The 27,490-nt window shown below is 55.7% G+C and overlaps 1 protein-coding gene across 2 annotated transcripts in view; it reads left to right on the top strand.

Annotated features, from left to right (window-relative positions):
- Positions 1 to 27,490, top strand: part of TNS3 (tensin 3) — a 192,997-nt gene that overhangs the window by 81,410 nt on the left and 84,097 nt on the right. For both annotated transcript variants that reach the window (XM_024744006.1, XM_024744072.1), the window contains 6 exons: positions 2,180 to 2,292; positions 2,388 to 2,448; positions 3,287 to 3,362; positions 14,052 to 14,181; positions 14,521 to 14,586; positions 15,718 to 15,822. In XM_024744006.1, the coding sequence (XP_024599774.1) occupies positions 2,180 to 2,292; positions 2,388 to 2,448; positions 3,287 to 3,362; positions 14,052 to 14,181; positions 14,521 to 14,586; positions 15,718 to 15,822 (551 nt within the window). The remainder of the gene's footprint in view (positions 1 to 2,179; positions 2,293 to 2,387; positions 2,449 to 3,286; positions 3,363 to 14,051; positions 14,182 to 14,520; positions 14,587 to 15,717; positions 15,823 to 27,490) is intronic.

The following is a 27,490-nucleotide window of genomic DNA, read 5'->3' as shown; positions in this document are numbered from 1 at the left end:
CTTAGCACCTCTGTCACATTACAATAATTATCGTTTCTTTTTTAGTGGTTGGAATAATTAAGTTATATCTCTTAGCAAGTTTGATAATTATAATACGATATTTACTACACTGTGCATTGTATCTCTAGGGCATATTTACTACTTACTGTAAGTTTGTACCCTTTAAAAATTCTGTCCTGTCCCCAAAGCCCCTGGCCCCTGGTAACTACCATTTTACTCTCTGCTTTTATATGTTTGGCTGTTTTAGATTCCATATATTATGAGTGATATCATACCACAAGGAGATATCACCTCACACCTTTTAGAATGCCAGTCCTCAAAAAGTCAAGAGGGCTTCCCTGGTGGCACAGTGGTTGGGAGTCCGCCTGCCGATGCAGGGGACACGGGTTCGTGCCCCGGTCCGGGAAGATCCCACATGCCGCGGAGCGGCTTGGCCCGTGAGCCGTGGCCGCTGAGCCTGTGCGTCTGGAGCCTGTGCTCCGCAACGGGAGAGGCCACAGCAGTGAGAGGCCCGCATACCGCAAAAAAAAAAAAAAAAGACAAGAAAAAACAAGTGGTTACGAGAACATGCAGAAAAGAGAGCCTTTTTGCACTCTTGGTGAGAATGTAAATTGGTGCAGCAACTATGGAAAACAGTACGGAGGTTCCTTAAAACATTAAAAATAGAACTACCACATGACCCAGCAATTCCACTCTGGGTATATATCCGAAGGAAATGAAAACAGGCTCTTGAAGAGATATCTGTACTCCTGTGTTTATTGTATGTGGCCTTATTCACAATAGCCAAGATACGGAAACAACTCAAGTGTCCCTCAGTGGATGAATGGATAAAGAAAATATGTGTGTGTGTGTGTGTGTGTGTGTGCGTGCGTGTATGTGTATACACACACACACAGTGGAGTATTACTGAGCCGTAAAATATAATGAAATTCTGCTGTTTGTGACAACATGGATGGACCCTGGGGACATTATGCTAAGTGAAATAAGCCAGAGAGAGAAAACCAGAATTTTTTTAACCTAAGTAGGCTGAGCCTGACTAGCCTTCAGTCCTAGGGAGCAGGGGGTGGTCCCTGGTCCTCCTAGGGGGGGTGGACTGCGGTGGGCTGGCTGGAGGGTATAGAGGACGCTGTGCCGGCCGCACAGCCTGGTGATTCAGTGACTGCTTCCTTCCCGCGCCTGCGCGGCTCTCTGTAGTCATTAGAGATGCACAGAGATGTTGGATATGGTGGGGTTTGGCTCTGCTCCGGAGTCACACACTCCGGGTGGTGGCAGAGGCCGAGGCCAGGCAGCATCTGAGAGCTTGGCAGCTGTGTGCCCACTTGGGGTCACAGCTGCCACCTTGTGCCCCGGGAGGAACCAGTGAGGCAATGCTTCCAGGGTACAATCTTCTCTAGGCCGCCAGGCACCCACGCAGGGTGCGGGGCCGTCAGCATGGCGCGCGAGGCTGCGTGTGGTGTTCAGAGAGAAGGCCGGTCTCCCGGCACACGGCAGACGTGCACTCTGCTGCTGAGATGGGCCTTGAGGAGGGAGGGCACAGAGGAGCCAGAAGGCGGGAGGGCTGTGCAGCTCGGGGGGGCTCATGCCCTTTATGGTAGGGGAGGCTCTCACAGGGGGATGTGGCATCCGAAGGCTTCCTGTGGGCTGGGGGTGTGGACTCCAGCCTCCCACTAGGCTTCCTAGTATGAGCAGAAGGCGGGGTGGGTAGGGCTGAGAGTTAAGCCGAGTGACCTTCATGCCCTCAGAGGTGTGGTTTGGTTCAGAGAGCACGCCCATGGGACGGCAGGTCTCTTGCTTTCCCGTTCTCTGCGGGGAGACCGTGCCAGCCCCGTGGCCCAGCCCTGCCTGGCTGTGGGTTCCATGGACAGAAGCGATGCCACCTGCACTCGGGGTGCGGAGCGAGAGGCGCCGCGTGTGAGGGCTCACGCTCAGGAAGCACCCTTGGCTGTGCTTCCAGGTCATTGGCCACGTCAGCGTGGAAGGCCCAGAGACGCCCGGTGGGCTGTGGGCTCGGCCATGCTCTGCAGAGCGTGGGCCGAGGCCTGGGGTGCGTCCACCCTCCTTGCTGTGAGCGGTTAGGGTGGGTTCTCTCCCGGAAGTGCAGGCGGGTTTCCTCATTGCCCTCCGGCCCCACCTGGGCTTGGGAGGTGTGCAGGAGCCCTGAGCTGGCTGCCCTTCGCAGGTACGTGCAGTTCCTCAGCGGGCTCCTGTCGGGAACGGTGAAGATGAACGCCTCGCCCCTGTTCCTGCATTTCGTCATCCTGCATGGGACCCCCAACTTCGACTCTGGCGGAGGTGGGTGTCTCCCACAGGGTGAGGGTCTCGAGACGCGCCGCCTGGCGCTGGCCCTCAGTTCCGCGTGTTGATAGCCGATTCTGCGTGTCTTTCAGCGTGCCGGCCCTTTCTCAAGCTCTACCAAGCCATGCAGCCTATGTACACGTCGGGGATTTAGTAAGTGTGGCTGCTTTCCTGGGGGCCTCCGGAGGGCCTGGGGGGGAGGGGGCCCGCTCCCGGCTGCCTCTCCCTCTGGAGGGTTGAGGGGGGGAAGCCAGATGAGCCAAGAGCAGGGGACGGAAGGGGAGCTGTGGGTGCAGTGCCCCCGTCATCCTGCCCAGCAGGTGTCTCGCTGCGGTCACACAGTTGGCTCTGTGAAGGGACGTGGACGCTGGGACTTGGGGGAAGGAGAGGGCCCCGCACACCGTGTGGAAGTAAACACATGGGACAGGGCCACGGTGGTCTCCCTTTCTCTCCCCTTTGCAGTTTAGACAAAGGTCAGGCAGACATTTCCAGAATATGTACTAATTCTAGACTTATTTGCTTTGCTTTTTTTGTTTGGAGAAGCGTTTTATGCACATCAATGGAAAATGAATGAAGGTAAAAAATGTTCTTAGCATTGTGTCATCACTCAGAATGAACTGTTATCACGTGTCCGGACTCCTGTTGGACCCAGGCACCGGTGAGGCTTGGGCAGCCTCACCCTCTGCTTACCACAGAGGCTGCTGGCATCGGCACGCCAGTACCCTACACTGCGTGCTCTCCATCGTGCACGGGCCTGGGGCGGGCCGGCGGGCACTGGCTGTGACATTGCTATCAGGGCCCTGCCTGGCCCTGTTGGTTTTTCATACGTTCTTTGGACTCATTTTCATAGGAGAGAGTCTGAGGAATTGGATTCCTGGGCCAAGCAGGATATTTTGTTTAATTTCAGTTGTGGGGTTGCTTTTCTCAGAACGTATTCTTTCCATGAAATCATGAAATCACGTAATGATGTACCTTCTCCTTTATTCCAAAGCAACGTCGGCCCAGAAAACCAAAGCAGGATCTATATCGCCATAGAGCCAGCCCAGCTCCTGAAAGGGGACATCATGGTGAGTGTCACGGCCTTGCCTCTGCTGCCAGTAATCATACCTGGAAAGGTAAAACCAGGTTCATCTTAAAGCAAGAACATGAAAGCCGCCTCCCACCCTACCCCGGCCCCGAGAAAACTGAGGGAAGAATGGAAAGTAGCCTCTACCTTAAGGCAGTTGGTTAATTTTCTGAGCAAACCTATTTTAATGAAAGGAACAGAACAAATTGGTAGAGCCGCTTGCTGTGTGCACCCTTGAAATTACAGTCCTAGCTCAGCCACTGTGCTTCCCAGGGTTCCAGTTACCTAAGCACAGTTTGCAGCCTTAACGTGACCTAGGCCTTCCGGGGCTGGGCACAGACATAAAATGTCTCTGTCTCGTTAGTGGCCTGGGTGGGAGGTACAGCTAGTGTACTGCGGCTTGGTTTATGACTGAAACAGTGATTTCTCCAGATAGTTCTGATTCTCGGGGCAGAAGCAACACCCCGCTTTGTTCCACCTTCGCCTTTTTTCTGTCTTGAATATAAAAAAGTGCATGCATCTAAAAAAAGAGAACTTTGTCTGAAATCAGGAAAACCTTTAAGGCACGTGCGTGCTTCCCGCAGGCACAGAATAGCTCTCCCGTAATCTGTTTGAGGCCCAGGACACCCCGTGACAAGAAGATAAGATGGCTCACAAGTTGGCTTTTTATTGATTTAAGTGGCTCATCCAGTGTTTTTGAGGAGTCTCATTAACTTTTCCTAATATTTTGGGTTTTCCACCCTTCCTTCGTGGTTGGTGCACTCCCACCTTGCCCCGCCCTGCGTTCTCAGGAAGGTTCTCAAAGGTAAAGATCCTGGGCACATTCACAGCTGACGCCCCCTTGGCGGGCTCCCCAGGGGGCGCCCCTTCCACTCCAGGCCTCAGGGGTCTGTGTCCAGAGAGGCATCTGCAGGCCCAGAAGGTGCATGAGGGGGAATAAGAAGCAGACCAACCGCAAAACGGCTCTGTTTGCAAGTCAGCACGTTGACCACTTTACAGTCGTGGTCTTTCACCCTCCCCGCGACCTTGAGATGGAAGAGCCAGCGTCCCGTTTCATAGGTGGGAAGGCCGAGGCGCAGGGTGGTTGCTACGTTTCCACGAGCCTGTTTTCTCAGCCACGGTGTTGCACTGCCCCGAGGGAGGAGGGCTTGGGGCTGGGTTCTCCTTCCTGGCTCTGCACAGCAGCTCGTGGCCTCCCCATCTCTGTGGTTAGGAGAGAGGGGAGGGAGGGGGCAGGGGAGGGACGCCCCTACTCTTGTGCTCCTCTACCCAGCATGCAGCCCTGGCCGAGTCTCCTTGGACCTCCCGGGATTGTTGGGCAAAGGGCTGAGCACTTATTGGGCACCTGCTGTGTGCCGGGCACCAGCCAGGGCTTTACCTGGCTGTGACTTTTGTCTGCTCACCAGCTCTGTCCTCTGGGTCTAGTTTTCCTCCTTTAAAAAGGAGGCCAAGAGACCCAGAGCATCTGCGAGAGGGTGGAGCTGCTGCTGGGACATGCGCCCAGCCGGGCATTGCCCCTGGTCTGGGAGAGGGCTTGGAGTCGGCGTGGCCAGGCTGGGTGCTCCCTGGGGTCCGTGATGAGTAGTCGGCCGAGTCCCTTTGTGATGACCCGAGGGAGGGGCTCCCCCTCCAAGAAAGAGCACCTGACTGCGGGCTGGTGGCTGCAGGGTCTTCCCGAGGCAGCAGGAGTTTGCCAGTCCAGAGGCCGGTGGCGGCGAGTCACCTCATCTGCCCCGGATCCCTGCGCCCCTCCCTCCTCTGTCCTCCTTCCTTCCCTCTTCCTCCTTCCCTCCCTCCCACCGTCTCTTCCCTCCCTCCTTCCTTTCGTACTGTTAATTTATTTGTCCAGAGGTCCCGTTTTAAGCTTTCGGAACGTCTGAGTTGGGCCCTAGCACAGGAAGGAAGGGAGGGACGCAGGGACGTCTATGTCCCGAAGGAGCCTGGCGGGGGAAGTGGACGTCTTGCAGCCGGGGCATCCAGAGAGCGCCGCAGCGTGGGTCCTGCTGGCTGGGGCCGGCCGGCCGAGGGGTCCAGCCGGAAGCGCCCTCAGAGGTGGGCGTGAGGCCCTGGGCAGGGGGTGCAGCGTCCCCAGGCCTTGAGGATGACCTTGTGGGAATTACTTGTCCTGGGAGGTTGAAGCCAGATCGTGCAGGGCTTGGATTTTGCCGTCTTCTTTTGGGAAACGTGGTGTTGGCAGAGCTCTTTTCTGTGTCCTTGAAAATGCCCTGAATCACCCCTTGAGAGTAACCCTTATAGGACTGTGACTTAGAGAGGTAGTGAGAACGTGGGGGAGAAAGCCCTTGGTCTCGAGTGGAAGGAAGGAGGCCCTGCAGCTACATACGAGCGACAGCAGATTGGGAGCCGCAGGCCCGACAGGGGCATCACGCAGCCGGACAGGCCTTGGGTCCCACGCCTGGGCTCCCAGCAGGTCTACGGCTTAGGGGGACTGGGTGGCCTCAGACGGGTCTTGTCCACGTTCGAGCCCCCTTCTGCTGCATGAGGACCGTAGGCGAGCGTCGTGGGGATGAGATGAGCCGGGGCAGCCGGCAGGGGGTGAGGACCTCACGCTGTGACCGAGGGCCCACTGAGGCTTGGCCTGGGGGTGGCCACCACCTCCCCGTGCTCCCGGGCGATCGCCTACCGTGCCTTACCGCTGTCCTAGGCCCACGTCGGCACCGCCGCCTGCGAGCAGCGTGCCTACCTGAGCATCACGTGCACCCAGCTTCAGCTGGGATGTGGTCTGAGCAGGCGGGTGGGGTCATTCTGAGGGGACCCGGGTGGGTGGTTGCCATTTGGCCCTGGGGAGCTGGGAAGCGGGGCTGGGGGAGGAGGTGCTGGCAGACACGCTTGCAGCCCGCGGTGTCCGCCAGCCGGCGCTGTTGCGGGCGCCGGGAGCCGTCCCCTGGCGCGCGGTGAGCTTGTCGAAGCCGGCCCTGCTGCAGCAGGGAGGCACCGACCTGGGAGTTTGGGACGCAGTCGCCTGCACCGTCTGTAGATGAAAGATGGTGCCTCTGGGCACCCATGGCCACGTGAAAGGCGACTGTCGCCGCGTGTGCTCAGCCATGGCTCTTTTCAGGTGTATTGGTAAGTGGCTTTGAGCCAGTGGCCAAATGGGACTCGCCCTTCCCTGTGCCTGCTTTGCTCCTTCTCTGCGGGAAGTCCGCAAGTGGGATTATCAGGCCCTGCTCAAGAAGTTTCCCTTCCAGCGGACACTTGTGAGTCTGCTTGGTGCTGAGTGGCACATCCTGAAGCGCCAGCTGCAGGTGAAGGCGTCGGGCCAGCGAGAGTTCGGGGAGCACCTGCCGGAGACCTCTGGAGGCGCGCGAGGCCCGGGTGGGGAGGGTGAAGGGCGGACATCGGTGTGGCTAGGGGGCCGTCGGCCTAGAGCCATCAGAGTGGACCTCTCCTCCTCGTACAGCGCTGTGAGGGGCCCTCACGGTCATGGGGGCACAGAGGTGGGGTGCGGCACAGGCCCAAGTGGGAGCAACGGTAAGAAGGCTGGTGTGGGCCTCAGCACATGGGCTGCACCCCTCCTCGGAGGTTCTGGGGAGGAAGAACTGGCCCCTCTCTGCCCGGCGATCAGGCCCTTCCTCCCCCGTGGGTACCCCTGCCTCTGCCTGCCTGCTTTCCTGTCCAGGTTTTAGCAGAGGATGCTTTACGCCCAACCGCCCCTGCCCTCTCTCCTCCCTCCGGCCGCATCCCAGGGACCGCATCCCCGTGGCCGTCTCTGTGGCACTCCCTGTCACGTGGGCCCTTTCTCTTTGTGGAGCCCCTCTGCCGGTTCCCCTCCGGCTCCTGGCGGGTCTCCGCGCTGCTGTCCTCTGGGCATCCGTCTCCCCCGAGTGCTGGTCCTGTTGGCCCCGTGTCTCTCTCGCTGGGTCCAGGCTGCCTCTTCTTCACTTCTGCCTTATGGTCCTCGGGCCTCAGGTTCGGCCCTTGGTGCCCGCCAGCCCCCTGGCCTCCATTCTGCTGCTTTCTAGGACCGTCCCCACCGGTTCCCCAGACTCCGCGTGGGAGCTTCGTCCTGGCGTCCCCTGGCTCCACTTCTCTCGTCAGTTGTGCAGATCCTCTACCCACATGGATCCTGAATCCCTGAGCCCTGGCCCTCACAGCGTGACCCCGTCCGAGCACGGCGTTCCGCAGCCGTGGCCCAGCATCCTCCCCGCGGGGGGAGGAGAGGGTCCAGGCTCCCGTATGTGGCATAGGATCCCCTGGGTGTCCTGCCCCCTCAATCACTTAGCCCTAGAGATCCCGTATTATCTGGTTTGTTCTGCACACGGCCCCACGGCCCTTTCCTCTGGGTCTTGCTAATGCCTCCCACCCGTGTCACCCACATCAGGCACGACTGGGGCACATGGCTGTGCCCTCCCTGCGGCCGTGTTTGATGATCTGTCATGGCTGGGTACCTCGTCTGCCTCCCTAGTGGGTGCCCAGCCCTTGAGGCAGGTGGCTGACTCGTCCCAGCCTCTCCAGAGCCAGTAATTGTGCTCCTCAGGGGTGGTGTCTCACGCTTGCTGGGAGCCAGGAGGGGACCCTGTGCCCAGCGTGCCATCGTCCCCAGCTTACTACCCAGAGCCTGCCCCTGAAGCAGGAGTCCCTGGGCAAGGTCACACCCCAGCAAGAACTGCAAGTTGCCTCTTGCGTGAGGGGACAGCCAGATGGATGAGCCCTGAGTGATGCTGCAGGAACCTGAGAGGTCTGGCATTCAGGTGTCCTGTCGCCATGGGGTCTCCCGAGGGGAATGTTTTGTGCCGTGAAGTCACGCTGTCTGTGAATTTTTGCTTCCATTGGAAAGGCCAGCAAATAGGGATCTCTTCACAGGAAACGCTTAACTTGATAAAACCAGCCCCTTCCTGCACCCTGTTCTTCACATGGAGTATTTTCGGACTGAATTATGATTTGATTTAACTTCCTGTGTTTACAGTTCATTTTTGTACACTCTGCACTTATTTTTTGCGACGTTATCAGATGGGAGAAGGACGCTGCGGGTTACAGCTGGACACGGGTAATTTTCCATCACACAGGGTAATTCTTCCTTGCACCATTCGTGGAAATGATTACCTAGGAGGTTTAGTTTAGCTATTGATCTCTAAGAAGTCTCAGGGTAGCTCTAGCCTCTTGTATTCGTTTCCCAGGGCTGTCATGACAAAGTACCACAGACTGGGTGGCTTAAACAATAGACATTTCTCACTGTCCTTGAGGCTGGAAGTCTGAGATCAAGGTGTCAGAGGGCTGGTACCTCCCGAGGCTTCTCTCCTTGGTATGCAGATGGCTGTCTTCTCCCTGTGTCTTCACATCATCTTCCCTCGTGTGAGTGTGTGTGTGTGTGTGTGTGTGTGTGTGTGTGTCTGTGTCCTGATCTCCCCAGTCAGATTGGATTAGGGCCCACCTATATAACCCTACTTTACCTTAACCACCTTTAAGACTTCACCATATGAATTCTGGGGGCACAGAATTCAGCCCGTCGTACCTGTGTCCATGGAATAAACCCATTCTAGAATAAACCTGTTCTAGTAAGGTTAATAGTGAGATCAGGTACCATTGGTTCTCCGGCACCTTAGGCTCTGATTTGTTCTCTCGTTCATTCCCCACAGCGTGTGTTCCGACCAGGTAACATGGTGGACGTGAACGGGAATCACACACAGGTCCTCCTTCCAAGAGTTTAGGTTCTGGTTGTTGAGTGAGACGAGCTGGCAGATCACTCTCGTGCAAGTAGAACTTGGTGTGTGCACGAGTGCACAGAGGCGGGATGTGAAGGTCCACGGGTGGGAGAGAGGGTTCCAGTGTGTCCGAGGAGAGGCTCTGAGGCCGTGCTGTCCGGCCTGGAGGACGGGCCCAGGGCATCCCCACACTCAGTCTCTGGGGGACACATTATACTGCGTGACCCGTGGGCTCCTTGGAATCCCAGGGCTGTTGGTTCAACCTGAAAATGACCTCAGGGATCGACACAGGGAAGCAGCTGGGCGGTAGAACGTTCCTTGGTGTTGGCTCAGCTTCCTGGGGAGTGGCGTGAGCCGTCTCCCCTCCTGCGGTGTAGGTTGGCTCTGGTTTCCAGAGTCTCCAGTCAGGAGAAGCCCCTGGGCGCAGACGAACTGGGGGAGACCCCTGCACTTCGGTTTGCCCTGTCCTTCAGTTTTAGGGAGTCATTGCTTGGTGCGCACCTCTGCGAATCCAGTGGGCGTTCCTTCAGTGCATGAAGCTGCAGGTGGGGAATGTTTGAGGGCCTTTTCTGTGTCAAGGTTCGAATGTGTAGGCGGTTTAATTTCTCATCAAGAATTTGGCAACGATTGTGACTTGGACAGAATCCCAAGCATCAGAGAATGTTTTATAGGCTACCCACCCCCCAGCTGCAGAGGGCTGGGCTGGGTTGGCGTCTGCAGAGCCTGCCTCTGCTCTGGAAAGTGGAAGGGAGCTCCCAGGGAAGGTTTGACACCCTGGTCACCATCCTGTGAGGCGGAATGTCGTCCTCTGATTTTTTTTCCCCTCCTTGATTTTGGTAAATGTCAGCCTCGTGCACAGATAAACCTGCCTCTCTCCTCATGAGGGGTTCTGCCCTGAGACTGGTTAGCAGAGGTAACAGGGGTCCAGTTTACAAGAAGCAAGGCCTCGTCAGCTCTTTGGGTTGAGAATGCTACCCGGGAAAGTGGAGGGGGCTCCGTCTGTCATTCCTTCGACTTGGGGGCTGGCGGGAGGGCTGTCACTGGGGGCCACGGTGACACCCACCCGCTGTCCAGCTTTGCCCGAACACCGCCAGCCTGTCCGCACGCACCGTCCCACTGCACACCTGACCCGCCCGTCTTTGCGATGTGCTTGCATTGAGGGTCAGATTTTCGAGTCCAGCCCAGAACTTCTAAAGGGCAGAGCCTCAGGTGTTCAGTAAACATGCTCCTGTCGGGTGGGAGGGCAGAAGCGTTGGAGAGCACAGCCGTGTCATTATGTAACCTCGCTAAGGAATTCGCGTGGGCCCGTCGGGAGCCTGGCTGTGGTCCAGAGCCCTGATGGGCTTGTAAACACTTTCCCAGCCACATGCCTTGCTGCCTCTGCTTGTGCAAACCCCGTGGCCACTTACGTTCTGTCCTTGTGGGGCGGGGCTCCGTGACCTGGCCCCAGCGACCCGACTTCTAAACAGAGGGGACCTTTCTCAAGGAGCCATTGCAAACAGACAGCACCTGAGTTTATTGTTTCTTGCCAAGGGCACTTACGTAAGATCAGGGAAGATGAAGGCGTCCGCAGGCCCCTCTGGATTTGCTCCCGTGGGGGACGTTAAAGGACTTCTGTTGTGCCGTATTGTCCTGGGACTTGCTGTGTGTACATCCTTCTCCGTCGCTGTGCCGTGGGTCTCCTGGACCTGGATCGGGCCTGATCCGTTCTGCATCTCAGCCCAGTGGATCTAGTTGTGTTTTCCTTCATAGCCAGGACTGCTGACCTACTAATGGTTTAGGAAGTGAGTTTCAGCCTTGCCACCCTCTGAAATCATTTTCACCTCCAAGTGAAGTGAAATCATGGTTAGTGCTGGCGCCGGATACTGCAGGTGTTTTGACTTAGGTAGGCATCCGTCAAGCTTATGAAACCTTTAAGCACGTGTGGTTGTAGCATCGTCTTTGAGCGCGCACATTCCTTGATGCCTGTGTAGACAGCCGCCGGGGCCACCAGCAAAGTGAGTTGAAATTGTTTCAAATGCAGATGCTCTAAAATCCAAAGGCAGAGGATTTATGTGCTCTAGAAACTCTCTGGGGAGACCTGGAGGGATGAAGGGGGTGTTACAGACCTCAGTCTCTAATTGGTGCAAAATGTGACCAATACTTCGTACCTTAAAGGCGCACGTTGGGCACTACTGTCAAGCAAGATGCTGACGGTTCTTTCCGTGGAGCGCTACGAGCTCGATTCTGGTCTCTTGTCACTGATGCTACGAAGATTTACTGGTGCGGATGAGGCATCGTTGCTGGCTCTGCAGGGGGTGCCAGAGGCCCCCGGGGCGGGGCTCCTGCTGGGTGGGTCCGTCTCCTTTCCAGCTGGAGCCACCAGGACCCCATGTGACCGAGACGTCTGCGGTTTTCTGTGCCTTCAGGAGACAGTGGGGGTCATTCTTGAGGTGGCCAGGAGGACTGGAGGGGATGGCGGGTACCATCCTGAGCAGTGGGAAGAGAAGTCCACGGTGAAACAACGGGCGGGAGTATGGGAGGCTCAGGTCTCCGCCAGCGAGGGTTGTCAGGAGGCCCCGGAAACCCCTCGGTGAGGGCACGTGTGCGCAGAGGGCGGCTGCTCTGTGGCAGGGGGATACCCCTGTGTTCCTTCCACCCTGAACCCTTGTCGTGTGAAAAACTGGGAGTCTTTAGACAGTAGAGTCACGCTCGGCCTGGGGAGGTGCCTGTGCCCCAGAATGATTGGGAACTAGCAGCCTAGGGAGGGTGAACCCGTTTGCTGTCCCTCCCGTGCCCCAGGGCGTGTGGTGACCTCTGCCTTCCCCTGCCCGGTGCCTGGAGTGGGCTGGGATTCGTGTGTGTGTGTGTGTGTGCGCGCGTGCGTGTCTGCTGTGATGAATGATGGTGAGACCAGAGGAGGGGAGCCCACAGAACGTCTTGGGTTCTGGGGAAGGTGGGAGCCGGGCCCGGGGGCTCTTGGTTGGCATGAGCTGCCGTCAAGAGCTGCCTGCAGGTTGAACCCTTTAACTCAGAGCAGGAGAAGGTGTCCCTGAAAGGGAGCTGTCGTTGGGCCTTCTGCGCTGCCCGAGGCTGCATATGCCTCTTTACCCAGCGCCTGCGACGCCCCCGTGTCCACCTGGTGCCAGCTTGGGGGAGCTGCCAGCTCTGTGTAGCGTGACCCTGTGGGCTGGCCTGGGGCTGCTTCCCTCAGTGGATGTCAGCTTCTGGAGGCCTTGTTGGGTTATTTTCAGCCTCAGTCCCCCTCAGTATCGATAAAGATTTAAGGGCCAGACTGGTGTGCGCCTGAAACTCTCTTTCCGTTTCTCCAGTCTTCTCCCCTTTTCCCTCGTACTTCCAAGTTACCAGTGGAAAAAGGCAAACGGAGGGGGGGGGTCCATCACCCCACAGAGATGGGCACGTCCTGTGCGTGGGAGTCTCCACCGCAGCACGTGTGGGACCTCTGCTGAGCGGTCAGTGCGGTCAGTGTGGGGCGAGGGCCTTGGAGGGGTGAGGATGCAGGTAGCACACTCTGGAAGGAAGGCTGAGAGAACAGCTTTTGAGGGGGCCCTGCTGAGGATCCAGAGACCCCAGACGGGGCGGGAGAGGACTTGCGGCTGGCGATCCATTTGCTGTTGGAAAGCAAATTGAAGGCTTCATGTTTCTGCAGAAGTCTCGTCGGCCGGTTCCCTGGCCAGGGGCCGGGGGCCAGGCCTGAGTCTCGATCCCCACTGGCCGCGTGTGCACAGGCCGCCTGGCACCTCCCGCCTCGTCAATGCTCAGCTCGTGTGTGTCAACGTGAAACACTCCCCTGACGGTCTGTTTACATTTTTTCATCAGACTGTCTCCTTGTAGAGAGCACAAAGGTAGACGACCTCTGGGTCTACCCTAAGGGGCACAGTTCCCGACACACTGGCCGCGGCTCCTTGGGCCTTTATTTTTTCTCTCGAGTGGTGGTTTCACTGGTGAGAGTTATAGACCGGTCACCTGCGACATCCTCCTGCATCGCTGGTCTGGACGGTCAGTGAGCTTGCACAGAATCGTTGAAGCCCAGCTTTTTCCAAGCAGTCTCTCTTGTGAGCATGGCTGCCTCTGAGATCCCTGCACCTCCAGACTCCCCTCCTCCCGGGCATGCTCGGTGCATGAGTGGCCACCTCTGCTGAGTGTCTGAGGGCAAGATCCAGCCTGCTTCTGGTCTTGGACCCCTGGGGACCCTGGAAAGGAGCCCTGCCCTGCCATGGGAGGGAGGAAGGGTCCCCTCTCCTGCAGCACGCCACCCCGCCATGACCTTCGAGCCCTCCTCGAGGCCAGCGCCATCCACAGACCCCTCAGGCAGGGGCAGGGAGGCCCCCGTGTAAAGGTGGGAGACGACGCCAGGGCCCCTCCCCTGCCCACCCTTCCCTGCCGCGTGCCAGGAAGGGGTGCTTCCACCCTCCACAGCAGCACAGTCACTCCAGGGGCCTGAGCTGCTCCCAGGGACCTAGGGCCACGGAGCCACAGCCTGAGTTCAAATCACATCCCTGGTGATTCTGGAGACTGGTCTCAAGTGGCCATTCAGGATGTCTGGACAACCCAGCAGTGGAATTTCAATTCCAAGGCCTCTCTCTCTCCCCTTCCCTTCCTCTCCCTTCTCCCCATCTCTCTCTCTCTCTGAATCGTAACACGCAACATAAATACTGAGCGTAGTCCAGAAAGTGGTGACCGCCTCCTTCTTTCATGAGAACAGAAAGGCTTTAAGGTGAAACTTGGAGGGTTTAGATGAAACGAGGAGGAAGAGGCCGCGGAATTTCATTCCTCAGCTGTCTTCCAAAGTAGAGGTGTGGGCCGTCTGAGGACTGAGGACTGTGGGATCCCTGTCCTGTTGGAACAGCACAGGTGTCCTCCGGAAGGACCAAAGCCACGGTGACGTTTGCAGCCCGTCTCCTGGGTTGGGAGCTGCTGTCGGCTGCGCGCACGCCCAGCCCCTCCCAGAAGGGAGTGGCCTGTGTACCCCCCGGCAAGCGCCCTCCGCGGGCACGGGCTCCCCTGAGGACACACCCTCTTTACCCCAGGTCAAGTGCTACCACAAGAAGTACCGCTCGGCCACCCGAGACGTCATTTTCCGCCTGCAGTTTCACACCGGGGCTGTTCAGGGCTATGGACTTGTGTTTGCAAAGGAGGATTTGGACAACGCCAGCAAAGGTGAGGTCCCTGCCCCGAGTCCAGACTGGGGGTGTGGGGAGTGGACCCTCGGCGGGCGACCCCCGGCGGCCTCATGTGTTTCTTTCACTGTTCTCCCCCGTTCCACCCGTAAGTCAACCTATTGACAAAATCATTACCAGCCTCACAAAAGACTGGCAACTGACCCAACAAAGAAAAATTTCTAGAGAAACGGTGAAACTACTGACACGTCCTCTGTCATTGGTGCGCTTTTGGAGGTTTGGGAAGGGTGTTGTCCTGGTTGGAATATGAGGACAAAATTCATCCTCCCTTTCCCGTCTCATTGTCTCCAAATTTGTTGACGTAAGATTTCTTTTTTAGATGACCGTTTTCCTGATAATGGGAAGATTGAGTTAGTCTTCTCAGCCACTCCTGAGAAGATTCAAGGTGGGTAGAATGCAGAATGCTGCAACCAGGGGGCAGGATGCATATGCTGGGGCCTCTGTCTGGCTTCCCACCTCTGCACATAATTGGAAATATAATATATTTTTAAAAATAGTAGGATATTAGACAGAGGGAGGGCATTGCCTTAGAGACAGTAGGGCCCAGGTGGGTCAATAAGACCTCAGAGATGGTGTGACTCACCCAAGGAAGGGCCCAACCTTAGGACTGGGGCTGTGTCTTGTTGCCCTGTTTACTTCTCCCTCAACAAACAGTTACATGTTTTTAAAGAGGATTAGAAATATAGTAGACTGCAAATATTTATGAGCAAAACAGACTCTCTCCTTTCTTCTAAGAATACATTTAAAGAGAAATCAGTCCCTTTATCGTGGAGGCAAATGGTTCATTTCCATCACCAAGATCCATACTCGTGAAAGTTTTAATTCAGTTTTTTTTTTTTTTTTTCTGTACCTGGGCCTCTCCCATTGCGGAGCACAGGCTCCGGACGCGCAGGCCCAGTGGCCATGGCTCACGGGCCCAGCCGCTCCGCGGCATGTGGGATCTTCCCGGACCGGGGCGAGAACCCACGTTCCCTGCATCGGCAGGCGGACTCTCAACCACTGCGCCACCAGGGAAGCCCCTTAATTCAGTTTTTAATAGCTGTGGAAAAGAAGCACCCTACTTCTGTCCCCGGTGCCATAGATTTAGGCGTGAACTATTAAATGCAAGGCTGTGGGGTAAGAACCCTCCTGGCATCCTCAGAATGATCAGGGAGCCTCGAGGGAGGGCCCAAACCTGCCCCTCCCGTCCACCTGCCCTGAGGCCGATCCTCTGGGTGCCTCTGGGTCCTTGACCTGCCAAGCCATCCGGGTGATCCCTTAGAGCAGAGACAGCACCCAGAGCCCCGTACCCGGTGGGGTGGAGGACCGATGTTCATCTTTCCTTTCTGCCAAGTGGTGTTCACTGTTGTTCAGTTCATCCCAAACAGTGCGCAGCAGCTCCGATTACTGGAGGGCGTGTGGGACGGGGCTGGGCTTGGACACCCAGATGCGGTGGCTTCTCTTCCTCATCGCTGGCAGATGCCCAGAGGCACCGGCTTCTCTCTAACTAACTTGCCCCCGTCCCACCGCCCTGCAGGGTGTGAGCATTTGCAAAACGACCACGGGGTGATTGTGGACTTCAACACGGCAGACCCGCTGATCCGCTGGGACTCGTATGAGAACCTGAGTGCAGACGGTGAAGGTGAGTCTGGTTACCTTGTGTTAGTTACCAGAGAATAGGGCCCAGAAAAAGCAGCCTGTTCACGTTTAGATCAGAAATCTCCTTGCAGTCTGCTTGGAGGCTGGGAACCCTGCCGTCCAGGACCCCTGCCGTTGTGAGTCTGAGGGTACTCGTGGGAATCAGGCTTGGTTTTATTTCTGTTTGCTCATTACACTGGTGTCCTGGTTGTATGGCTGCATCATTTAATCTCTGTTTTTGTGAGTCTGTCTCTCTCAAACATATTCTCTCTTTGTCACGGGATATGCAGTTTGGGTCACAAGTATCATGAAGGAAAAAAGGAATGAACAGGTTTATAGAAAGAAGCCCCAGGAGGCTGATTTCAAAGAAGAGGGATCAGTCTTCTTCTAGGCACTTGAGAACACTGGCCTTTCGTCTTTTTCAACCACCAATTGAGAACAGACCTGATTTGGGAGAGAAAATCAAAACATTTTTGTCCAGTTACTTTCATCCAGACATTAAATAGCTAAAAGCAAGTCTTGTGGAGGTAACTCCGCCAGTGCCCGTCTTTGTGCATCTCTGGGCTCGCGGGGACCGGCGGCCGGGGATGTCTGCGGTCCACGCCAGGGGGCGTGAGGCTCCTCTACTTGTCCACCGGGGGTGTCTGGGCTCGTGTCAGTATTTTTGCGCTGCAGACCCTCCTGCTGTCTAGAGGTGAAGCCCACGTCACTGTTGTACTTCAGGCGCGGTTTCTAAATGCCGGCTGTGTTTCACAGCTGGGGTGGCCCCTGTGTGGTTTCATCACCTGACTGCTCCCTTGGAGCCCCTGTCAAGCGTGTGCACGTACCTCTAAGCACTGTTGCAGTGCCTGGCACGCCCACCACACTGCATTCCATCAGAGGGCTTCCCAGGAGCTCTTGATTTTTTCTCTTAGACCTCTCGAATCTACTTTTTTTCAAAATTGAGGTATACTATTTTTTTTTTTTTTTTTGCGGTACGCGGGCCTCTCACTGCTGTGGCCTCTCCCGTTGCGGAGCACAGGCTCCGGACGCGCAGGCTCAGCGGCCATGGCTCACGGGCCCAGCCGCTCCGCGGCATGTGGGATCCTCCTGGACCGGGGCACGAACCCGCGTCCCCTGCATCGGCAGGCGGACTCTCAACCACTGCGCCACCAGGGAAGCCAAAATTGAGGTATACTTGATGTACAATATTATATAAGTTACAGGTGTACAACATAGTGATTTACAATTTTGAAAGGTTATACTCCATTTCTAGTTATTATAGAGTATTGGCTATATTCCCTGTGCTGTACAATATATCCTGTAGCTTATTTATTATATACGTAATAGTTTGTACCTCTTAATCCCCTACCCCGATCTGGCCCCTCCTCAATTGCACTAGATCTCGGTGGAACTCATGTGGCGTTCTGAGTTCTCATGGTTGTTAAGTGCTGCCTCTGTGGCCCCAGCTGCCAAGGCCCTGCAGACCCTTGCATAGCCACCTTCCAGAAAGCATACACAGCTTCCCTCACATGGAAACATTACCCTTCCTGAAGTTCCCTCCCTTCCCCCAACTCTCCAGGGCTCCTCGGTGAGGCTGACCTGCATCGGTGAACTCATTCCCGATGCCCTTAGCTCTCACCTGGAGCTGCAGCCCCTTGCTTGGGTCCTTGGAGGAGGACGCAACTGGGCCCCCAGACCTGCAAAGGTGGGGGCCTTGGCCAGCAGGAAACAGGGTCTCAGCCATGCTTCCATCAGGGCAAAACTCTCTCCAGGGTTTGGTAGCCTATGGAACCGTGTCTTTTGGCTAGAAAATGATGCTGTAGCCCTCTTTTCTATCTGTAGCTGCCAAGGCCCTGCAGACCCTTGCATAGCCACCTTCCAGAAAGCATACACAGCTTCCCTCACATGGAAACATTACCCTTCCTGAAGTTCCCTCCCTTCCCCCAACTCTCCAGGGCTCCTCGGTGAGGCTGACCTGCATCGGTGAACTCATTCCCGATGCCCTTAGCTCTCACCTGGAGCTGCAGCCCCTTGCTTGGGTCCTTGGAGGAGGACGCAACTGGGCCCCCAGACCTGCAAAGGTGGGGGCCTTGGCCAGCAGGAAACAGGGTCTCAGCCATGCTTCCATCAGGGCAAAACTCTCTCCAGGGTTTGGTAGCCTATGGAACCGTGTCTTTTGGCTAGAAAATTAATGCTGTAGCCCTCTCTTCTATCTGCACTTCCATCCCTAGTCCCTACTGATTGAAAAAAAAAAAAAACCCCAAAAAACACACGCACACAGAAGCATTACATAAGCTATATTTATCTTTGGAAATCCCTGCTGTCCTGGAATGGACCCTCCACAGTGGCCTTCTGTCAGGGACCTTGACCCACCTGTTATGTCTGAGTGAGGATGTGGACAAGTGATTCCAAGTGTCCTGTCTTCATTGTGGAGAGTGACTCCTCTGCTCCCGGCACTGTGGCTCTGGCGGGGCGATGGGGGTCCCGCCGCCCCATCAGAATTTCGTGGGGCGCTATTTCAAGGAGAGAGGAGTTGGGAGGGGTGAGGGCAGACAGCAGGGCAGCCTGCCGGAGCCTCTCCTATGCCACTTTATTTTATCCACATCAGAACCTGTGATCCATTTTAGAGATAAAGGGGGCAGTTCCCAAGAGAAATCAAAAGCTAGACATTGCTGTGGGGTCCTGGTAGCCATTCGGGGTTGTGTACTCTTGGTGATCACGGGTGAAGCTGAGTGAGTTGTCGTGTGTTCGAGATCACGCAGGACAGAGACCGTGGAAACGGGACTCAAGTCTGGGCCTATTTGACCCCAATGCTATTTGGTGCAAACCTCATCCTTCCAGCTGAAAACCTGCTGGTCCCTGGGCCAGCGTGAGGCCTGCAGACAGCATAATCCCCTCTAGGCAGTTTGAAGAGAAAAGATATATTTCTAGGGCACTGGGTGGTGAGCTTCTGGACATATGTGACTGTCTACCCCAGTGGGCTTGACCATCTCTGGGCACTGCCCTCGGGGCCCCGGCTGCACGGTGAGCCCTCTGCTCGGGGCCCAGGAAATGGAGTTGAGCTGCGTTGGGCATCCCCACTTGCGTCGGGTGACAGGACAGGGCAGCGAGCGCTGTTTTGTCTAAAGACACCTTACCGACTCTATATTGGTGGTTCATTAACATTGAACTCCTGGCTGGCAGCCCTGTAACTCATGCCTGAGCAGAGCTGATCTACACCCACGTTTCCTCCATAAGACACCTCATGGCCTCCAGCTCTGTGGAACAGCGCTTCAGCACTTTGCTGGGGGGCCACCGTAAATAGAAAAAGCACCAACGAAGTGCAAAGAGTGTGGCATGAAATAGGCCTGGAGAAGGCCACTTTATGGTGTGAGAGCTGAAAGGAGAAGGCAGGGGTCCCTTTGTTCCACCACAGCTACGAGCCTGTGTGTGGGACCCTGGAAACTTCTACCACTCTGTGCATGTCAGTGAGTGACCACGAAAATGCTGTGTGTATTGCTTTGAGGGTTACAAGTACGGAATTCTTAGTGAGCAGGTGAATTTTCAGGTATGGAATCATGAATGATGGGGATTGGCTGTACTTACTGTTTCTGTTCCTTTTGTCCCTCCCGCGGGGCTAAGTCCTCTGCGCCCAGGGACCACAACCGGCCTGTCCCAGGGCGGTCTGAGAGTCACAGCTCTGCCCCAGCTGCCTGGGTTTGTTTTCCTGCCTCTGCCTGTGCTGCGTGGCCTTGGACAAGTTACTGTGTCCTCTCCTCCTCTGCACGGTGGGACTAGTGTAGCTCCAGAGCTGCTGAGAGGATGCAGTGAAATGGTCAGCAGGAGGCACTGAGCACACCCTTCAGGTGACGGGGTCCTATAAGCAGTGTTATCACTTCCTCTGAAGCCCAGAGACTGATGGAGACCCTGGTCTACCATGAGGTCGGCGAGGGTGTGTGGCACCCTGAGACGTGGGACAAGCACGTGTCTATCTTTCCCTGCACGGCCAGGTGGCAGCACGGCACGGCGACACCAAGTGGGGCCTTGCTCTCGGCTCTGGTGACTTTTCTGTTCCACCCAGAAAACCTTTCTGTTCCCGTCTCTCGTCTTGGTGCTGACGCTGCTCAATGATGAACGTCGCTGCTGCTACGACTTCTTGTGGCACAGAGCGCGTCGCGCCAGCAGGCTGTGACGGCTGGGGGGGTGCCCACCGCACCGCACGGGTCCCTGGGCTCGGGGTGCCACGCCCAGAGGCAGTGTCGAGCCCCCGCTGGAGGCCGGGAGTGACGCAGGATCCCAGCAAAGCAAGTGCGTACAGCCCCGCCCCTGTCTCCCACGAGGGCTGCGGCTCCGGGGCTGCTCTCCTGCTCTTTCTGTCTTGCTCGACGAGGCACGTCCTTGTCTGAAATGGCCTATTTTAATTAGATCATCCTAGAGATAACCCCCGCTCTGGGAGCTCTTTTCTATTCTACATACATTTGCCCTTTTTCACGCGTCTCATATTTCCTTAGGGGCTGCCGTGTTTCTGGTGCTGTGATGAGCTCAGGGAGAGAAAGTAAGCGGACCTCATGGGGAAGACATACCTATGTGTGTATTTGTGTATGTATGTGTGTGTGTGTGTATGTATATATGTATGCGTGTGCATATATATGTGTATGTGTGTGTTTAATATACATGGTGTGTATGTGTGTTTGTGTGTATGTGTGTGTGTGTATGTATATATGTATGCGTGTGCATATATATGTGTATGTGTGTGTGTGTATGTATATATGTATGCGTGTGCATATATATGTGTATGTGTGTGTGTGTATGTATATATGTATGCGTGTGCATATATATGTGTATGTGTGTGTGTGTATGTATATATGTATGCGTGTGCATATATATGTGTATGTGTGTGTTTAATATACATGGTGTGTATGTGTGTTTGTGTGTATGTGTGTGTGTTTACGTGTACATGTGTGGATGTGTATGTGTGCGCAAGTGTGTGGATGTGTACCTATCTCTCTGTCTACCTCAGCAGTGGCCATAAGATGCCCCATGTACCATGGGAGGACGAGGTACCGGGAATTAGGGAAGTGTGGAAGAGAAGCAGCTACTCAGCCTGTGTATTCGAGGGAGATGCAGGAAGAAGATGGCTCTTGTAGGCAGGGGGGCATGGGGGAGCCCGGCGTTTACCTGCCTCATTGCAGGCGTGCTGCAGGAGGCGGCAGGCGCTGGGTGAAGGGCGGTGTCAGGGCCCGGACAGGAGGGCAGCAGTGAAGAGGCTTCTGGAGGCCCTGGACTTGGGTGTGGCTCTGGGTGGGCAGTAGGCGGTTTCCTATTTAGGAGGTAGATGACTAAGGCTCTCTGCCAGATTCAACTCAGGGATTGGGGCAGGGAAGCTTCCAGAACAACCCACGGTTGGGCATGAAGCCTTGCTGTGCCCCCCTTTCCTCTGTTCCTGGCTTTAACCAATGAATGAGTTTCTGGCCACCGGTAAAACTCGTGGATCCCAGGTTGCATAGACGGGGGCCACCGTCCTCCAGGTTTTGGTTCTGCTACTTCAAGTTGCTACCTTATAAACATCCTGTAGTTCAGACTCAGCCTCCCAGGTGACCACAGTTGTCCCAGAGCTTCATGGGGGCTGGTTGCAGGAGAGGGAGACTTAGATTTCTCACCACCTTCACAGTAAGACGCAGTCCTCTCACTCTCCCGGGCAGGACGGTCCGCAGAGCCTGCGGCAGTGGCCTGCTGACAGGTTGGGTCAGGAAACGGCTGGCCACGGGTGTGTGCAGAGTTAGAAGTGCCAGGTCCATTTGTGACATTTAGGTGTTGCCATTTTGAACATGGATTTGAAAGCATTTCTTCCCAGAAGTTGTGGTTGGGTGTTGAGATTTGGGAAAGCAAAGCAAGCTCTGGCGACTTAGCAGAAGGAGGGTCCACTGGAATCTGGGGGATCAGACCTTAGGTCCTGGATCTGTTCTCTGTCCAAGGCCAGGCTCCCCGCTGGCAGAATGGGAACGCTGTTGGCTGAGCTTCCCGAACTTAGGGGCTGCCTCGTCAGTGTACATGTGTGTATGTGTGTGTGCACTCGTGTGTGTATGCGTCATCAGTGTCTGGCCGCGGCCACCACTCACTGCATGCCTCCACTCTCTGTATCCAGACTGAGAAGAATTTGCTTAGATCCTGCGCCCAGCCAGGCTTTTGCAAGCATGGCTTGCTTTGACGGTTCCGAGCAGAGTAACGGCGTTAACCCAGCCCACGCTGTGTCAAATGCTGACGGCATTTGCGTTTAGATGGATGAGGTGGGCCTCTCGCTCAGACCTCAGCAAGCACCCTCCTTGTGCTCTCTTGATTTACAGCCTCTGACCCCCTGGCCTTGCCAGGTCCCCTTCCAGGTGAGAACTCCTGACCCAGAGCTAATCCTCCCCTGATAAGGGATTTCAGGCAGCGGTTGGGATGGAGGGCCGTGGCTTCATCTTATCTGAAATACAAGAGTCTCACCATCTGTGCTAAGAACCACAAAGTCCTTTGGGTGTTAGCTTTTTGAAATGGACTGGATCCTGTCAGAAGAGTTAAGTGCGATGTCAGAAGCTGTTAATGAGTCATGACCGGCCCTGAGCTGCCACCTCAGAATCCATTGCTTTTCTAGCCCAAGTGGTGTCAGAGAAATCGACTCAGAATTCATGTTGTCCTGGACGAGTTTGCATGAATTAGCCCGTGTCAGTCTCCCAGAGATGGCTGGAAGCATTAAGTAGCATTACCCCAGGACAGACCGTGAACAGAGGCACTGAGAGTTGGCTTGATTTCACCGGGGTCCTTGGCCCCCAACTTGCCCCCATCCCTGTGGGACCCACCGCAGGAGCGAGCGTGTCCTGTGCTCTGGGGCAGGGTTCTGAAAGCCAGGTGGCTGTTGACCTGCCCGCAGCTCCAGTACATCCCTAGACTCCAGCCAAGTGCATGTTTATCCCGCTCTCGCTTTTTCCTCCTGCCCTTTATGACTAGCATCGGCATCGCTCCTGCCCTTCGATGCTGCACCTGCTGTAGCAGCAGGCACCCGGGGATCCCCGCCCGTGCCCTGCATCCCGTCTCCGGAGCACTCTGTCACTGGCGCCCTGCCTTGGGGACCAGCGGCTGGTGGGTTCTCTGAGAGATGAAACTAGAAGTGGGCCCGACCCCCTGGTTTCCCTAAAACCCCAAGCCACACAACTTGTACATGAGAGTGAACTCAGAGCGTGTGTACATGTGGCGTGGGGAGGGGTTTCTTTCCTGTCCCCTTGTTTAAAAGCTCTTGCAGACCCACTTTTACCAGATCGCATCTCAGTCGAGTCCCTTCCGGCCGCTTCCCTCCCGGCCTGGACAGTGGCACGTTGGTTGGGTGAGTTAAGCTCAGATCCGATCCGGTGAATTTCCTTCTGTGTCCTCCGTGGGGAGAACTTCCCCAGTAACGGGCAGGATTGCAGCCTTCCCTGCAGAGCCTGCAGGTGCATTTCTGCCAAGGCAGGGCTCAGGCATTTTGGCAATGTCACCAATACGGGAATGACTCCAGACTTGAAGTGTTTGACCAGCAGAAGAAAAGCCTGAGAGGGAAAGGGGCTGAGCTGCTCGTGAGCGTCCTCCTCCCAGCACGTGCACGCATCCCCTCCTTCCATCTCGTGCCTGATGTGGTTGCAGTGTCACCCTGCCTCCCATCTCTTCAGACTTACCGAATGGAGGGGATGGGCTTTCAGATCCCACGGATGTGACTTTATCACACGCTCCCTTTGGAAAGGGCTGCAAATTGGAGCGGACCCAGGGGTCCTCAAGAGGGAAAAGTTCCCCACGCATTAAGGGAAAAGGGAGGTGTTTTGTAAGAAGGGGCAGCTGGGAAAATCCTTTATTTTGCCTCTGTAGAGACAGTTATCACGTGCCGATTCCTTTTAAATAAATGGGTCTCTGCCATTTATTGGGATGCTCTCTTGGCGATGGTATTGATGGTGGCAATGAGGGTGTTCCTGGGGTCGGACTCTATGCCCTGTAGCTCTAGGAGTCCAAGCAGGTACTTCAGGAGGGGCTGGAGGGAAAGCATGGGCTTCCAGAGGGAAAGGAGTTTTGGAAGGAGTGGGGCGGGGGCAGAGGTACCTCTCCCGGCCTCGTGGTGGGCAGCTGTCCCTCTGGGGCCTGGGGCCGGGTCTGGCCAGGCAACTGTCACCACTTTCTAATTCCAGAACATTTCTGTCAGCCCCAAATGAAACCCCGTGCCCACTGGCAGTCACTCCCCAGTCCTTCTCTTCCAGCCCCAGGTGACCTCGTCTTCCTTCTCTACGAATTTCCCTCGTCTGGACATTTCACACAAGCGGAACCGTGCAGCGTGTGGCTTTTTGTGACAGGTGTCTTTCACTTTGCCTGATGACTTGAGGGTTCATTCATTTTGTTTCGGTACTTCACTCCTTTTTTATGGCCGAATAACGTTCCGAAGTGTGGCTAGACCTCATTGTGTTGATTCATTCATCAGCAGGTGGAAATTAGGGTTATTTCCACCTTTTGGCTATTGTGATTAACGCTGCTATGAACCTTCTTATACGTGTTTTGACCTTGGGCTGTTCTTATACTGCCGATGTTTCCTACTACTTTGTGAAATTTCCACTTCTTTGAGTCCCAGTTGGTTTTCCTTTTCTGGATATTTCTTCTGTCTTTATGGGTCTTACACCAGGAATCACACTGAACGTTCTGTGGGTCTCCTGTCCCACTTTGCCGACTCCTCCCAGGAACATTCGGGAACCCACCAAGTCTTTTTCGGTATCTGTTAGGTAACCCCATGCACAAAATTCCACCTCTGTAGCTTTGAAAGGTTTGAGGCCTTTCAAAAACACTGAGCCGCAGGGCTCCCTTTTGGCCACACATCAGCAGAGTGTCACAAGGCCATGTTGTTTCAGGAGAGGTTGACACTAACAGCCTGAATGGGCTCTGTGTGATGGAAACCCACAGGTGGGAGCAGAGGAGACATGACGGTGTTTGGGGCGCAAGTAGCAGCACAACTGCCAAGATCTGAAGGTCACACTGGTGCCAGTTGCCATGCATTCATGGAGGCTGTCGTGGTTCATTTGTGAAGCTGCCGTCAACATGAGGAGAACCCACCCTGCGCCCCACGCAGTAGAAAATGAGCCACACGAAAGGCCAGGCTTCTTTTGACACACAGCTAGTCACACAGCTTCGTTCTGTTAGAAATGGAGAAAAGAGACCACTGGCCGGGGTACAGCTGTTTCTGTCTCTTCCTCATTGTCGGCACCTTATTCTGTGTTTTTTTCACACGGTTGTCAGCTTTGGGATGCAGAGGTCTGATTTGAAGACTGTCTCCTGTAGAAGGCTAGGACCTCCACCCCCTCTGGACATGACCTTGGCTACAACGCGGCCAGGCCCCATTTGTCTCAGTCCTCAAACCAGATCTTTCAGATTTCCGTTTCTAACGTCTTTTCTTTTGATGTGAATTCTTTGACGCAAAGCATTGTGTGATCAGTTAGTCACTTCCTTTATTGCAGTGACAGTGTTATTTGCAGAGTGGGCACAATGACGTCAGTTCCCTCGACAGGAACGGGGCTTGGTCAGGACCCTTTGCCGAACGCCAAACTGAATAGACCTTCTTGCACAAGCGGTGCATTGTGTTCCGCAGTAAGAGAGATGCTTTCTCCTGAGCACGAGTGTAACCTGTGCCTTGGTGGCCGTTTGGGGGGTTTGTTGGAGAAATCTGTGTCTGGGACCTGCTGGCTCTGTCCCGCCTCCGCCCCCTCAGGCTGATTGGGTGGTGACGTTTGTGAAGGTTCCGGTTGTGCTGTGGGATCCTGGAGGCATCAGAACGGCTTTGCTTGTTTGCTCTGGTGTCTTAGGTTCATTTAAGACCCGGAACGTGTAGCTGTGCTGTGACCAGCATGCGATCAAAGCACAGGGGGAAACCGTTCGCTGAAGCCCACCTAAGTTACACATAAAGAGGCCTGAGGTGCAGAGGTGCTGCTGGGCAGCACGTGGAGGTCTGGGTGTGCAAGGAATCCCCGAAAGATAGGCCGTGTGCAGTTAACACTGACAGTGAACTTGGCCACATCGAGCTTGAAAGAGAGACACAGCCCCAGGAGACGGAGGGTGTAAAGGCAAAGGCTTCCTGGCAGATACGCCGAAGAAAGCAGACGATGCTGAAACTGTGGTTTGTAAACCCAGGCAGCTTGGTGCTGGCTCCGCATGTCAGCTTGTCAGCCCGGGAGGCTTGGAAGGGAGCACTGGTCCCGCTGGGTGGCTCTCGAATAGAAGCCTTTTCCCCGCCTCCTGAGCCTCCAGGGTTCAAATTTCACTAAACCTGATTGCAGGAAACCCCGCCCTCGTGTTTACATCGCACTGGCCTTTTTGGGTGGAACCAAAGTCCTTTTCTTAGCTAACAAGATCTTCCACCTTCCACTACCTAGAGAGGGAGGCTGGGTCCTTGCGGGGGACACATGCCCCCATCCCGGAATGCTGCGTTCTGGGGTTGAAGGCTTACTTCAGGGCCCAACAGATGTGGGCTGAACAAGCTGCAGGGCTGTCTGGAAGGAAGGTGAGCAGGGAGCATGTGTGTGCATGTGTGCGCGCGTGTGCACGGCTTCTGCTAGGCTGCAGAGACCCTCAGTTGAGACCAGAGAGTTGCCAGCCAGAAAAAGTACCAGAGGGATAGGATGGCACTCCCGGGAGAGGAGAGGGTGTTCGTTGGTGAGGAACGAGCTGAACAGCAGTTTTAACCTGGCAAGAGGAGAAGCCAGGGAGGCCTCCGGGAAAACTGTTCGTTTGCAGTTTAGAGGAGTCTTAGCTGCTTCTGCCCTTGGAGATTCAGTGATGGCTTGGAGTGGGGTTTATGTGCAGAAGCTCGTGGCCGGCTCTGCGGCTGGCTGACCCAGGTGGCCCCTGAGTGGGGCCGCAGGACCTCCTGTTTTCACTGGAGTGCCTGGAAGGGAATCGGCTGCCAAGATACGCGCCCTCGACAGGATGGCCCGAGCTGGGGTGTTGGTTGGACAGGAGAGGGGCCCCCTTAGGAGTGGTCCTGCCAGCATCGTGTCTGTGTGGGTTGTCTGGGGCATGGTCACTGTGGCCGGGACACGCCTGCTGCCTCCCCACTGTGAAGCCCAACGCTGCTTTATCGCAGCATTCCGGGCCTCGCCCAGGGGACCGCCAGGAGTGCTTGGAATCGGTGTGGCTCCAGCTTCCCAGGTGCTGGGCCCCGACATTGGCGCGTCCCTTCCCGGACAGCCCTGTGCCTCTCTGGCTGGAACGCGCCCCCTCCTGCTCTCACTGTTTTTTTCAAGAATTTACAGCCTGCCTCGGTTTTAGAAAACATTTACACAAGAGCTCGACTTGGCTCCAAAGGGAGCGGTTTCCATCTGCGCCCCTGGCAGGCCAGGTGCCACCTCCCCGCCTGGCATTCAGTGGGGTAGTTTTGGGTTCGGGGGTTCGGGCAGGTGTTTGCTCGCAAGGTATGAGGATAGCATATCCAGAGAAGCTCCGTGCCCTGTGGAGTTATTTCTGGAACTCGGCCTGAGGAGGGGCTTGGGCCAGGCTCTCACACCCCTGGGGTTCCTAGCAGCTCATCGCCATCTTCTGCCTTTTGTTTAGGGGAAAGGGGCACATTTCACCTCACCTGTGACATATCTATCAGTCACCGTCTGTGCTGTTGTAGCCTGAAGGTAATATTCTCAGAGGCCCCAGCGTGGCCATCCTTTCTTAGCTCTCGATAG

The sequence above is a fragment of the Neophocaena asiaeorientalis genome, unplaced genomic scaffold (genome assembly GCF_003031525.2).
Source record: "Neophocaena asiaeorientalis asiaeorientalis breed wild unplaced genomic scaffold, Neophocaena_asiaeorientalis_V1.1 scaffold137, whole genome shotgun sequence".
NCBI lineage: Eukaryota > Metazoa > Chordata > Mammalia > Artiodactyla > Phocoenidae > Neophocaena > Neophocaena asiaeorientalis.
The sequence above is the reverse complement of the archived record's forward strand: the minus strand, read 5'-3'. Positions and strand labels throughout refer to the sequence as shown.